Source organism: Mus musculus, chromosome 17 (genome assembly GCF_000001635.26).
Source record: "Mus musculus strain C57BL/6J chromosome 17, GRCm38.p6 C57BL/6J".
In the NCBI taxonomy this organism is placed as follows: Eukaryota; Metazoa; Chordata; class Mammalia; order Rodentia; family Muridae; genus Mus; species Mus musculus.
The window spans coordinates 49,992,913-50,006,363 of NC_000083.6; the positions used below are offsets into that span (position 1 = coordinate 49,992,913).

Sequence of the window (13,451 nt, forward strand, 5' to 3'; positions counted from 1 at the left end):
ATAAAATTAAAGCTTAAAAAGATATGGCTGAACAAGGCTTTGCAGGTTTTGTTTTTAATAAACTTGGAAATGAAGAAGATTTTCCTCATTAGATAACTTTTGGTGAAACTTTAGAAACCACGGGTCTGAACCGACCTGTGCACTCTCGTTCACTGGATGGCGTCTGAAATCACTTTCCGCTTCTTTTTAGCAAAGCTTGAAACCCTGGTATGTTTAGGTAGCTCTGCTGTTTGTCATGGTCTACCACACTGGCAGGAGGTAAAAATGTAATCGTCACCAGGAGGTGAAGGGTTGACACCATGCTGGGGCCTCTGCCAGGTCATGGTAAATACTTCTCACCACACACTCAACTCAGGTCATTTATTGCTTTAAATAAACAAGAAAGAGACAGGGCTGTTTCCATCGAGACAACTGGTGTTCTCGCTCCATGGTTTGCCAGATGCTTCTACTTAAAGCCTTAACAACACGTTATGGACAGTATGAACATGTGACAGGCACAGCATACAACTCAATGACACATCAACAAAAACAGCACACAAGGGCACCCAGTTACCAACTGCTCAAAATGACAACATATTCATACATGTGTTGAAGACAAAATTTAAAAACAGTATTTTTTTGGCATTAATATTAACACAGGATACTTTCTTGAACATTCTGTAAGAGCCGGGGCTTAGGGAATTACCTGTTTGTTTCCAGATCACCAGTATCTATAGAACTACCTTAAGACAGGCAGGAGGCTTGGGTACCTCCTATTCTCCAACATCCTTGCCTTCCACAACAGCAGGGTCTCCAGAGCTCAGGTGGGGAAGGCCAGCCGGCAGGCTGCAGGGTTAATGTCACTATGTTCTTGCCCAGAGCAGCAGCATGTAGGAGTGAGCAGAAAAACCTTGGTTTGTAGCAAAGGATGTCCCAGAAGTTGACCCAGATGTGCCCTGGAGTCCTGTGGGGCAGTACAGGCACTATGGTCCATGCCCTTCCTTGTGGAAGAGGCGGACCAGAGTCGGGCCTCCAGCCCTGAGGTCTGGGAGGAACAGGCCAACTTTGCACTCTAAAAGAAGTGGATCATTAAGACAGCTTTCCAGTGGATGTGCAGAAAACAACACCATCAGAGACCCGCGCTCACGGGGCCAATGAGCTAACAATGGGAGGTCAAGCCAAAGGGTAACACAGAACAAACCAGCTGCTAGCAAGCTTCCCAAGGTTTGCAATCACAATGCAGGCCTAGCATAAACCACGGACTCAATTTGCTTCTGTTGGAGTGGGGCCTGCAGCAAGCTCAGCCTCAGCTCTGGGATTCGAGTGCCTAAGGGCCACCGAGTCCCTGTTGTGGCCAGCGGGACCATTCTGCACAGCTGCTGAGCCCTGCCTTTGCTCCCTGACCTCAGAGGCTCTGCCCCACTGCGGTGCCCCCAGCACACAGTTTCCCACATCTCCAGCCTTGGAGAACTGGTCTTCCAGATTCTTCTCATTCTCTTCTGCTTGCTGCTTGTTGCTGGCACTGAGTTTCCCTTTGGATTTCCTTGTCTGCCTGCCGTGGATCTCGTTCCGGGAGAATCGCCACTGGAACTAGAAGGCACAGAGAGTGGAGATGGGTAAACCCTTAGGAGCTCAATCTCCTGCTTCACTTTACCAAACCCCAGATTCCCGGGACACCATCAAGCTAAATCTAATCCAACCCATCTCCCCCACCCTTGCTGCCTGCTAACACCTTCCATGTGTGTTCTAGATTTGGGGAGCTGTGGAAGGAGAAGGGTGGCATGGGCCCAAGGGCAAAGGAGGTGAGGGCACATGGCGCAGGTATTTTGCTGCAGAGCCCAGACCCTCCTAAAGGACTTGTGAGAGTGATGCCTGCCACCAGTCCTCTTGGACAAGCTGACGAAGGTCCCCAGGCAACTTGCAAATCTACAACTGGTGTGGCTTGTTCATAATAAACCACTTTTTTTTTTAAACAACTGTTAGAAGCTAGCCCAGCTCAGTCACCTTATAACCACAGCACTTCAGCCAGGCTGTCTATAAGACACCATAAGGCCCAACAAACACCCAGAGGACCGTTCCGACCCCAGCTGGCTGCTGTAGCATTGCTTATCTACTCCATGGAGTCTGGACACCATGTTTCCCTGGTTTGGTCCCCACACGGATGGAAGTTCCCAAACAGAACCTTCTGACCTTTTCTGTGGATTTGTGAGAAGTTGGTTAAGTTAGCTTGTATTTTATCCTTGGAGTAGTCAGCTGTAGAGGGAAGTCAGAAGAAACTGTACTTTTGCCAAGAGAATGGCAAGATTGTCTCGGGTGAGAGACTTGACTGCAACTATACCAAAGCACCTTGAGGCTGCTGAGCCCATGTCCTGGCTCTGAGACACGATGGCTGTCCCCAAGCAAACTCTTATCTATGTGAAGTCCCTCTCCTCTCATGGGTGTCCCCTGCCCCATACACTGTATAGCCAGTGTTGAGTAATGTCTCCTGTGGATACATGGTGTCCTAACAAGGATAGTTCTGCCAGCCTGGAGATGAGTCACTTTCTACTACGAGCTTAGTATCTGCCCTTGCTCACTATACCAGGAAATGTCCACGGTCTCTGGGAAAGCCTGGCCACAAAGTGTCCTCTAGAAGGCCACCTTTTGTTGACCTGGAAAAGCTAAGAGTGCTAAGGGTATGAGGCAAGGACAGAAGCTGCTCTCTCCAGCACCTTCTCCAGTAGAGTTTGGCTTGTCACTGTGAGCTAGGAAAGACCCACTTCAATCACACTCCACTATCTGGGTCATCGCAGAGGGACCTGCCCAGGCAAACACGGGCCTTAAGGACTATACTATTTCCTGTGGATATATGGATTTGGGGTGACCTCAGGACTTCTGCTGCTGCTGCCTGGACCTCTCAGCAATCACAGAGCCAGATCCCCAGGGAGATGTGGCTCAGCCTCCCCACTCTTTCTTTGGCAGGGGGAAGTAGTCTGGAACTGAGGGTAGAATAGTGGTCCACTTTGAGCACTTCAATAGCACATTGCCTAAGAATAGGCAGCCATTCTTGATAGGAGCGCACACCCCCCTTAGCTCCCCAGGTAGGTCTCCCATAAGCATTACTAGTGCAGTTTTACACACGATTCAAAGAAGTTCAGAGATGTTGGCTAACTTGTCCCAAAGGACACAGCTAGGAAACCCCAGGGCTGACGTTTAACCTGATTTCTCCAGACCCACCTTCCCAATCTTCCCTTCTGGGCAAAGACAAATAAACAAAACAAATAAACAATCTTTTTCTAGGAGGTAAGAGCACCTTTGGAACGGCTCAGCTCTGCGCATAAACACTTTGGCCTTCCGCATTCAGAGGTCAGAATGAATCAGTCAGGTCACCTGGGCCCTTACACCCAGTCACCAACCAATGAAGTCCAGACTTAGTGCTGTGGTTTGGATAATTAACAACAAAGAGCTTCCTGTTTACAGGCTCCCTGACATAAATCAGGGCGCAACATTAATTATGAGAACTCGTGAGTAGAGATTCACAGGTGAGTGCCCAGAAAGAGGCCAGACTACTCAGTTGATACCCAGGGCCTTGGCCCTGAGCGAGCAACCTCCTTGATGAGGTCCCTGTAAGATACAGCTACAGGCCCTGGTTCCCGAGGGCCCAGCTCAGTGGGCTGGCAGGATGGGGGCTGACTTGACTCTCAAGTTCTACTGTGGCTGCTGGTGGTTCTCAGACCACAATCCAGAATCGCCTTGCCCAGAAAAGCTTCTGGAAGGACTACAATATCAAAGAAATGTCTAAGAAGAAAGATCACCTCCTCAGGCCACCCACAGGAAAGGGCTTCCTCGGCCTCTCCCACTCTGCCCTTGTTGCTGGCGGGCCTCCCTGTAGGAACGGGGCAGTTGCCACAAGTAATAAACAACACTAGCTTCAGATCCTGAGACTCCAAAGGAAGCCACAACCTGGGGAGAGGCCAGGAGCACAGTTTGCCTCGGGTTGTGCCTCTGAGGCAGGATATGGAACACACCTCAGAGCTCCCCCAACTGAAGAGTTTCTGCAGCTGGAGGAGAGGCAGGGAGGTCTAAGGTCAACTGTTACCAGGTCTGTAAGGAAAACAGGCTGGACAGAGCCAGGGCTTTTTCTCAGCCACCACATCTGTGGCACTGAGACTGCTTAATTCAGCTAACCTACCTAACTCGGAATTACATGTGGGGCCTGAGCCTGTAAGGCAGCTACCAGAGAGGTGTCAGCAGGAAATCACAAGCTAAGGTCTTCTGGGCTACAGAGTGAGTTCAGGTGCAACTTGGACAACTTAGTTAGGCCTCATCTCAAAAACACACACACACACACACACACACACACACACACACACACACACACGCTGGGGATATAGCTCATTGGTACAATATTTGCCTAGCACCCACAAGACCCTAGGTTTTGTAGTTCAAAAAGGCAAAGAACAAATGGGTGGAAGCCGGGTGGGAAGGAAAGACAGAGAGCCTTCACCTTACAGTTTGGTTATGGAGCGGGGGCTGGTGAGTCTAGTGAGGGCCTTTCAGAAATTTGTCCAAGGTTACTTCAAGAAGTTGAGCAGGTTTGGTTCCCAGCACCCCTGTCAGGCTGCTCACAGTTGCCTCGAAGTCCAGCTCCAGGGCCATCTGATACCTCTGGTCTCCACGAGCCCTACACACACATGCGCAAATCCACACGCACACACATACTCATATGTGTAGTTAAAATCTTATAAAAGAGGGAGGGAGGGAGGGAGGGAGGGAGGGAGGGAGGGAGGAGTCTAGCTGGAAAGAACACTTCTCCAGCATGATTGACTAGAATGATTGACAGGACACACTCGGTCACACCTGCCAATCCTGCAGTCCCATTCTTTAAATTCCAATCCTAGTGCAATATGTGTTCCGGGCTTAGAAGTCTGATTAATCAGTCAGCCACTCAGCAGGTATCTCCTGAGCATCCCCTAAAACCCAGGTACCACACAAACAACAATCAGAGGGAAACACGTTTCCATCTCACGCAGGCCAAGATACAGTGATCCCAGATAACAGAGCCGGGACAGAGATCTGCTAGAGTCTGAGGTGCTTTCCCAGTGTGGCACTGTGATGGCTTGGATATAATGGGTTTCCCCCAAGAAGTGCATGAGTTTCTAGAAGGCCAACTACCAAGAGGTGACCAGACAGTGAGCGCCTTCACTGACGGCTTCATCATCCATTGACTGGTTTGTCCTACCATGGCGTTAACTGCAAGGTGGTGGGAAACTGGGCACTGGGACCTATGTAACCATGGGCTTTTCTCCCACACCCAAGTTGCCAGAAACAACAACTCTAGGACTTAATTAATTATGAATAAATGCTTAGGCTATAAACATTTATATTATTCTTCAACTAGCTCATAACTCAATTAGCCATTTGTTCTACTCTATGAGTGCCACATGGCTTGTTATCTCTCCTCAGAGCTCTCTGGTGAATCTCCTCACGCCTCTCTATCCCAGTCCCCACCCCCACCCCCACTGGATGTCCCACCTTTTATTTCCTGCCTCAGCTCATAGGCCAACAGCTCTTTTATGGACAGTGATACCTCCGTACAGCACACAAGAAAGGCCAATGGAGGTCCTAAAAAGACACTCTTGTCCTCTAAACTTCCTGGGCGCTTCCTCTGCATCTTGGGTGTCACGAGCTGAAGATACTCCTCAGCCTCACATCCCCAAGACCATAATTCTGTCCCATCCCAGGTCCTGAGCAACAGAGGCAGCTGAGCCTGGATGGAAACCTTGAACCAAGAGTCTTTCCTCCTTTCCCAATCTGTCCTAGGTATCTATCATGGCAACACAGAGATGGCTAATGTGGCAAGGCCTCAGGGGGACAACACTTTCCTGAGGAAGGAGGCTGTGTAGAGAGAGAATGGAAAGCCACATCTTAGGCATTATGGTCAACAACAAGGGCCCTGAGGCAGAAGCAGTGGAGGACTATAAAGGCCAATGCCATTGCTATGTAGAGGAGGTTCGACAAAAGGCTGAGGGCTTCATGGGCCACAGAACAGACCCTCCATCTTTAAGAAGACAAAGCTCCTGACAGAGACGTCATGAGCAGTAGGGTGAGAGGGTCCAGCTGCTGCCTGCTTTTTCTTTTCTTTTTAACTGCTTTTTTGAGACAGGGTCTCATACTTGTCACATACCAAGGATGACACTGACCTTACTGTCCTCCTGTTTCTACCTTCCCAGTGACTGGGTTCCAGGTACAAGCAACTGTGCCAGCCTTAAACTGGCCTTATTTCTTTTACGTGCATGAGTCTTGTGTCTAACATGTAGGTATGCATACGTCCATGGTTTTGTTACAAATATGTAACAAATGATGGGATGGGAGTTACAGACTGTTGTGAGGCCCCACGAGGGTGCTGGGAACTGAACTTAGATCTTCTGTAAGAGCAGTAAGTATTCTTAACTGCTGAGCCATCATTCCAGCCCTAAACTGATCTTTTAAATGATCACGTTGACTCTGAAAACATTTTTGCAGGGGAAATATGCTACCAGGAGGCAAGAGTAACTGGACCTATGATACTGGGGGATTCTAGATTTTTTATGGTTTAAAACATAAAGTGACTACTAGGAGGAGAAGGGGCTGAGGATGCCCTGTGGGAGTTCTGTCATTTTAGAAACGGGCGTGTACACGGGAGGGAGGGTAGGAAGTCCCATGTGCACTGTTAGATGGAGTAAGAGAAAGGGATGATGGAGGCGGCTCGGATGAAGCGACGCTAAATGATGACACAGAAACAGTGAGCGCAGAGATGGTTAGCAAAGACCTGGCAAGAAAGATTCCAGAAGAGTAAGAGGAGAGATGGGGTGGGGCTGGACCCTAAAGAGCTTGTTCCAGAATCAAGAATTGTAGTTGGAGAATGAAATGCTCCTCACGGGTTCCTGTACTTTATTCTTCAGCTGATGGCACTCTTTGGGGGAGTTATGGGATCTTTAGGAGGCAGTCTCACTGGAGGAAGTGGGCCCCTGGGACAGGCCTTTCAGTTTTCTAGCCTGGCCCTACTTCCTGTCTGTCTCTCTTTGCTCACTGTAGGCATGGTGTGACCAGAAGCCTCCTGTTCCTGCTGCCATCCTCTTCCACCATGATAGGCTGGAGCCCACCTTAAACTGACCGCCAGAAATCCCTCCCTTCCCGGAGATGCTCTTGTTGTGGATTTGATGACAGCAACCAATGCACGTGGTAAGACAGCACCAAGAGACGAAGTGCAGCCTACAGAAGCAATGGGGACTGGACGCAGTGGCTGACGGGTCATGGTGGGATAGGGACCCAGATGCTGAGGCATGAAAGGGTGGGGACAAAGACTGGGTGCACACAAGTCTTTCTTGGCAGGGGGTGGGGGCAGGGCTGTCTCATGGAGAACGAGTGAATGCTGAGTACCATATTGATTCAGGACACCGAAAGAGAGAGCAGTCTGTCTGCATCGGCCTAGCCGGTGAGAGTAGGCTCACTGGGTAAGAAAACATGGCTTCTGCCCTTTCCGTAAGGAAAGCCAGTTCTACTTTCATGTCCCCTCTGTGGGATGCCAAGGTCTTCATGTGAAAACCAAGGAAGCCCACAAGGAGACACCTGGCAGGGGGGTCTAGAGCCGTTTCCATTAAGGGCCTCAAGCCCAATCGCTTCATGTCTGGTAGCTGACCTTGTGTGTTGCTTACTGAACGTTGCTTTCTGTGGCTGGTGACGTCCTAAGAGCCTGAGACTGAGGACTATCTGATATCAGTCTATGGCCATCCATCTTCCAGGTGGTGGCTGACTGCTCCTGGTGGTTAATGGGTGACTGGCAGCTGCCTCCTGGTCCACCTCGGTTGTCACCTGTCACATTACTGTCCCAGAGCTTGGAGAGTGGGCCTCCTTTGCACTCCAGTCCATCTGGATCCTTGTCCTCACCAACCTGGCATTCCTTCAGTAAATGGGCAACCCACAGGGTTTGTTGGCGGATAAGGGACTACTGCAATCTGTTCACTGGCTGGATGTTCCTACCTGGGACTCTTGAACAAAGACTGGGGTATAAGGGGGAGGGGGCCAACTGTGCAGAGCCAAACAGGGTGGCAACTTTCACCAGAGTGTGGTCATGGCCATCAAGGTGGAACAAAGTGGATCCAGGTGACACCTAACTGGGGCCTTGGTAGACCCCACCAATATGCTGGCCTGTTCCTGAGAAGCTACTAATACACCTTCAGCATGTTTGTCCATGTTCTTTTGCTGTAACAGAATAAGAAAGTCAAGTAGAGGAGGCTGGAGAGAGACACAGACAGAGAGAGATACAGAGACAGAGAGAAAGAGAGATAGAGATAGAGAGAGAGAGAGAGAGAGAGAGAGAGAGAGAGAGAGAGCGAGCGAGCACTTGGTGCTCTTTCAGAGGACACAGGTTCAATTCCAGCACCCATGCCAAGCAGCTCACGAACTCCTGCAACTGACTCAAGGGCTCTAAGCCTTTTCCTGGCCTCCACAGGCACTGATGTGCAGGGAATAGCATGCAGGCACACCCAAATACACATAAGCTAAAGATTAATATTAAAGGAAAGTCAACTAGAAAGAAGGGAAGGTCTAGTTTGGCTCAGAGGGTTTGGTCTGTAGTCCGTTGATCCCATTGCCTTTGGGCCTGTAGTGAGACAGCATGTGATGGTAGGGAGTGGGTGGTAGAGAGTATTCACCCAGTGGCAATCCAGAAACCAAGAGAAAGGGCACCAGTTATGATACCCCCTTCAAGAGCACACCCCCTCCCCCACGGCCTAGCTTCTTTTCCATTCTGCCCCATCACGTAAATGCTTAACTATATACCTCATTAAAGTACCATCAGGCAGAGACCAAGCCATAAGTACCTGAACCTTTGGGGGACATTGAAGATTCAAATTGGAACACAGAGGAGAAGCCCTGACCTCAAAGAGGATGGGCAGTGCATCTGAATCACCCATCAGAAGCAGATGCTGGGCTCAGTTTCAGGACACAGAGAAAACTCTAGGAACAGCCACTATCCCTCATGTGCTGTGCCCATGTTAGACAAGAGAAGTCCACCAAGGAGGAAAGAGACCTGGTGACCCTCCAGCATGGGCCTCCCTGGGGATGAACTGCCACATGCTATGCTGGCCTCTGTCTCCATCACCAACTGCCAGTCAAAGACCTTTGGCTCAGATCCTAAAAAGAAGAAACTGGAGTTCCTCTGCTAATAAGATTAGCAAACTTCTAGTTTATACTATAAGGCAAGGCCCTCTACACAGCAGAGGTTGGCCTCAAACTCACCTTCTTGTCTATAAATCCTGAGTGCAGGGATTACAGACTTACACTAATACTCCAGGCTAGGTCAGCAAACTCCAATGACCTAAGGGATCTAATAGCCAGGCCAGAGCTCCAGCCAGCTTGTATGAGATCAGACATGGCATTTGACCACAAGCTCTGCCCTTCCCAGGCCTCTGTCAAACTGCAGCTGACGTTTGTGTCCTGATTTTAGCCTTGTGGGATTCTCTAGCACATGCTGGTGACAGAAAAGTATCTGCCATCTGCTCAGTAGTCAGGCCAGCAGGCAGCCTGAGGACCAGTTTTCTAGCTCCTCAACGGCCCATCAGGCATCCCTGCTATGACCCAATGTGGACCCAGGTCTTCATTGAGCCCCTAGAGCGTTTGGAAATGGGAGAGTCCTAGCTGGTGCAGATGCCACTGAAGCCAAGATGTCCAGACATAAACCCATGGAGGGGAGAGCAGAGAAGTCTTGAGTCTCTTACCTTAGATTCCCTCTTCTTGGTTTTCTGAGGTAGACATGGTCTCTGAAGAAACACAATCTGCTTGGTGGACACGTTCCCTTCCCTATAACACAGGAGCCGAGGATTAACATCTCCCCCCACCCCCCCACCCCACAAAACACACACACACACACACACACACACACACACACACACACACACCATCCTCTCCCCATGGGTGTAATCCTGAACTTCCTATAAGTAAAGGAAGGCTGCTGCCTGACTTAAGACTGGAAGTCAGAGTTCCCACTCTTAAGTCAAGGGTTATCTTAGATACCAACCAATTCTGCCTGGCTATCTCTACTTCCTGGCTAAAAATTCCCATGCTCTTGATAGGCAGTGGCAGCTGGTGCCTTGGTTAAGTGAGGATATAGTGGCAGATTAGGGAGTCCCCAAAAGAACAGAGTTGCCTTCCAATTCTGTCTTTGGTAGTCATGGTAGGCTGCATAGGAGAATAAAGACAGGCCATGAGTTTAGCCCTCCAGTGTGACATGAAGGTGGTATAGGGAGAGCTGATAAATATGTAGGCTACTGTGTCACCCCTACAGACACACTGATATCAGGCGCTAGCTGCAAGATGGACATGGTAATTAACTCTGACTCACACCTATGGAAAGAGAAATAGAGAGCTTGAGAGCTGTGTGTCAGAAAAAGGCAGGACCCCATGCTGTGCCTTGGATAGAAATACTAAAGGTGACTGCCGGTTCTCTCCACCTCCACCCTTCTGTTCACCTTAACTCTTTTGTAACCGCCTCTGACTGCCTTCAGCCCAGAGATCAAGGAAGGGAGATCTAGTGCCTTAGCTAGCACTGCAGCTTTGCCAGAGGCTGGGTCTCCACCCTACCGCTAGCAGCCTGCAACTTCTCTGACAAACCAGAAGGGAACACTCAGCCCAGAGTTCACACTGGGAGGATTCGGATAGACCAGCACATTCCCAGGCTGTCCATTCACCAGCGTGAAGATGAGGGAATAAGTGTGCGTCTCTGAGACAGCTCTGTGTACCCCTGGGGTTCACATCCCTCAGAGCACTGGGTCTTCCTGGCCAAAACTCATTTCCATCATGGTTGTGTCCTCTGGAAATAACTAGGGAACACTCAGATAGGGTGTGGGACTTAGCCAGGGTGACATAGGTAGCAAATGGCAGGCTTCTGGGTGTTTTCTGCTCCACTATCAGCCTCTGCCTGGACAAGACTTGGTCTTGAAAAGGAGCCCAGTGGTTCCCAGTGGCCAAATGTTGCCAAGAACAGGCAGGGGAGCACACTGCGGAATGAGAAGACCCAGAGGAGCCGGAAGAGGGGTCTAGGAAGGCCACGGGCTAGCATGGCTTTTATCCCACTGTCAACCAGCCCAGGACACCTGCTGTTGCCTGTAGTGTGAAACTGCAGTGAATTCATTAAAGGCAGAAATCTTCAGGGCCATGGGGTAGGGAGAGGAGAGAGGGCTATCACTATAGGTCAGCAGAGAGGCAGCCAGGTGCAGGGCAGGAGCCCAACTCTGTATACTGAGGTCTTAGGCCCTGTTTTGGCTACCTCCTGCCAACTGGGCCTCAGGCCTGAGCTTCACGTTTCACCCATGAATGTCATAAAGGTCGCTATGTTTGTTACCTGGTAGTCTTGAGTATAGGCGTTGGCAGCACACAGGTGAGCTGCCATCCGTAGGCCGCCAGCGAGTTCAGCAGGGGCATGTAGTCGGTCTGTACCTCTGTACCCTGTGGAGAAAGGCCACCGTGAGCACTGCTATCACCTAAGGTCACCTCCTCACCACTTGAGTTTATCCTCCCATTGATTCAACCAAGCAAAGCAGAGTTGGAGTCTCTGAGAGCATGAGCTGCAGACGTGAGAATTTGGGGTTAGTCTGTGCCTAGGCCGACATGGTCTGTGCAGTCGGTAAGACGTCAAAGCTCTCGGACAGATTCATTAATTTTGCTTTATTCTCATCTGGACAAACAGTCTCCTGTGAGTTTCACTGAAGAAACACAATTACCTTCCTCCAAGACCCATTCTCAGCGCAAGCTAGCTTGGAGATGCTCTGGTGTCCTGGGGAGTTAAATTACACTTGACAAACGATCGAGCCATTTGCATCCTGGGACCACAGCTACACACAGAGAGCCTTACTGGGTTCTGAGCCCTGCCACTCGGGAGGAAATGCAGCCTGCTTGTGCTTTATTTATAAGTAGGGCCCGAGGACAAGTATTTGTTTTACAATTCAGAGTTACACGCTCTCTGGCATAGGGAGATTCACTTAACATACGGCCAAGGCAGTAGGAACCATTACAAGGACATCCTGACGTCATAGACCTTGCTTCTAACTCTGGGCTCCCCACCAGAGAAAATGAGGTCCCCAGCCCAGCTCTGGGTATACACTGGACTCTCCATCTCTATTAACTGGCTTAGGAAAATGACAGATCTCTACCCAGGTTCCTTCAACCTTGGTACCATGAACAAACACCCCTGAAAGGAAGCTGTGTCTGCAGAACTGATTGGCTGCTTAGAATTTCAGTTCCGTAGAGAGATTAGAATGTTGCTCTCTAGGGGCTAGTCACCTAGGGGCTAGTTCTAGTCCTTGGGAATAGCCAATGCTTACTCACCTATGTATCCAAACTAACATCATGTGACTAATAAACAGAAATCTATTGCCGCCTATTAACTTAGCAGCCCACTAGCTTCCACTAACCCAAAAGCTAAGAATGATGTCAGATAGCATTACAGGCCTATAGAAAAGCCCCCCTGTTTGCTGTACCACCTCTCTGATGAACCCACTAGTATATTTTAAGCTTGCCTTGATTTATAACTTTCTTTGTTCTGTATAACTACAAGACATCATGGAACTACCTGTATGTTGGAATTTGGGGTGACCTAAATCCGTATTGCAAGGCAATAGTCACCCAAAATAGTCCCAGAATAAACAATTTCTCGGTTTGGCACCGAAGGGAGCAACATAGATTCATTTCCCTTGTTATCTGGGAGCTGTGCACAGAAGGTGAACTGCATGCAAGCAAGTATACACTGGGCTGCTGGTGGGCTGTAGTAACTTTAGAGTGTCAGCAAGAAAGCAAAGAACCTTGGCTCTGGTCAAAGCAGGCTTCCTGGCCAGGTACATGGTAGCAGGGTGGGCTTCACTTGGAGAAGTGTACTTTTCTTAGAGTAGGGCCTGCTGGAGCCACCTGGAGCGTAGGCTAGGGAGTAATGCTGGTGGGTCTGGATGCTTTGAGCTAGGGAGCTGGGAGCGAGGCTGAGGAAATAATCTACTTTTTCAAATGGCTTTGAAAGTTTCCAGAACTGGGCACCAATGTCATCCTGGCTTCCAAGTCACCTGAATCCTGATAGGTAACAGATCTATCTGTGGTTTTCTAAACTGTGAAGATCAGACCTATGCCGTGGCGTCTACACCTTGGTCAGGCAACTGTGGCACAGACCTCAGTTGGGAACTTGCGGGAAATGTAGGTTCAAAGACCTAGTCCCACTGACCTAGGACTTCCGAAAGCATGCCAGAATCTATAGAGAGTCACTATTGCAGTCTCTGTGCCACTGAGCAAAAAAACTGCCACCCGGATAAACTCTTAGTTCCCTTCTGAAGAAAAAAAAAATGGTGCCTATAACTTTGGAGCTAAAAATCCTCGCGCTGTCATTTTCAATTGAACTGTTCTTATCACCCATAGGAAGAGAAAGGTGGCCAAGGATCTGCAGTGTCTGGGAGAATGCAGTGGCGGGGAGA

At 49.5% G+C, this 13,451-nt stretch overlaps 1 protein-coding gene across 3 annotated transcripts in view; it reads right to left on the reverse strand.

The window, feature by feature from the left end:
• Positions 1-345: 345 nt before the first annotated feature.
• Positions 346-13,451, reverse strand: part of Rftn1 (raftlin lipid raft linker 1) — a 197,240-nt gene continuing 184,134 nt past the window's right edge. For 2 of the 3 annotated variants that reach the window (XM_030250135.1, XM_006525081.3), the window contains exons 5-7: positions 11,342-11,445; positions 9,720-9,801; positions 346-1,569 (exon numbers count right to left, since the gene is read on the reverse strand). In XM_030250135.1, coding sequence (XP_030105995.1) covers positions 1,243-1,569; positions 9,720-9,801; positions 11,342-11,445 — 513 coding nt within the window. In that variant the 3' untranslated portion in view covers positions 346-1,242. The remainder of the gene's footprint in view (positions 1,570-9,719; positions 9,802-11,341; positions 11,446-13,451) is intronic. The other variant, NM_181397.2, reaches the window with a different exon arrangement.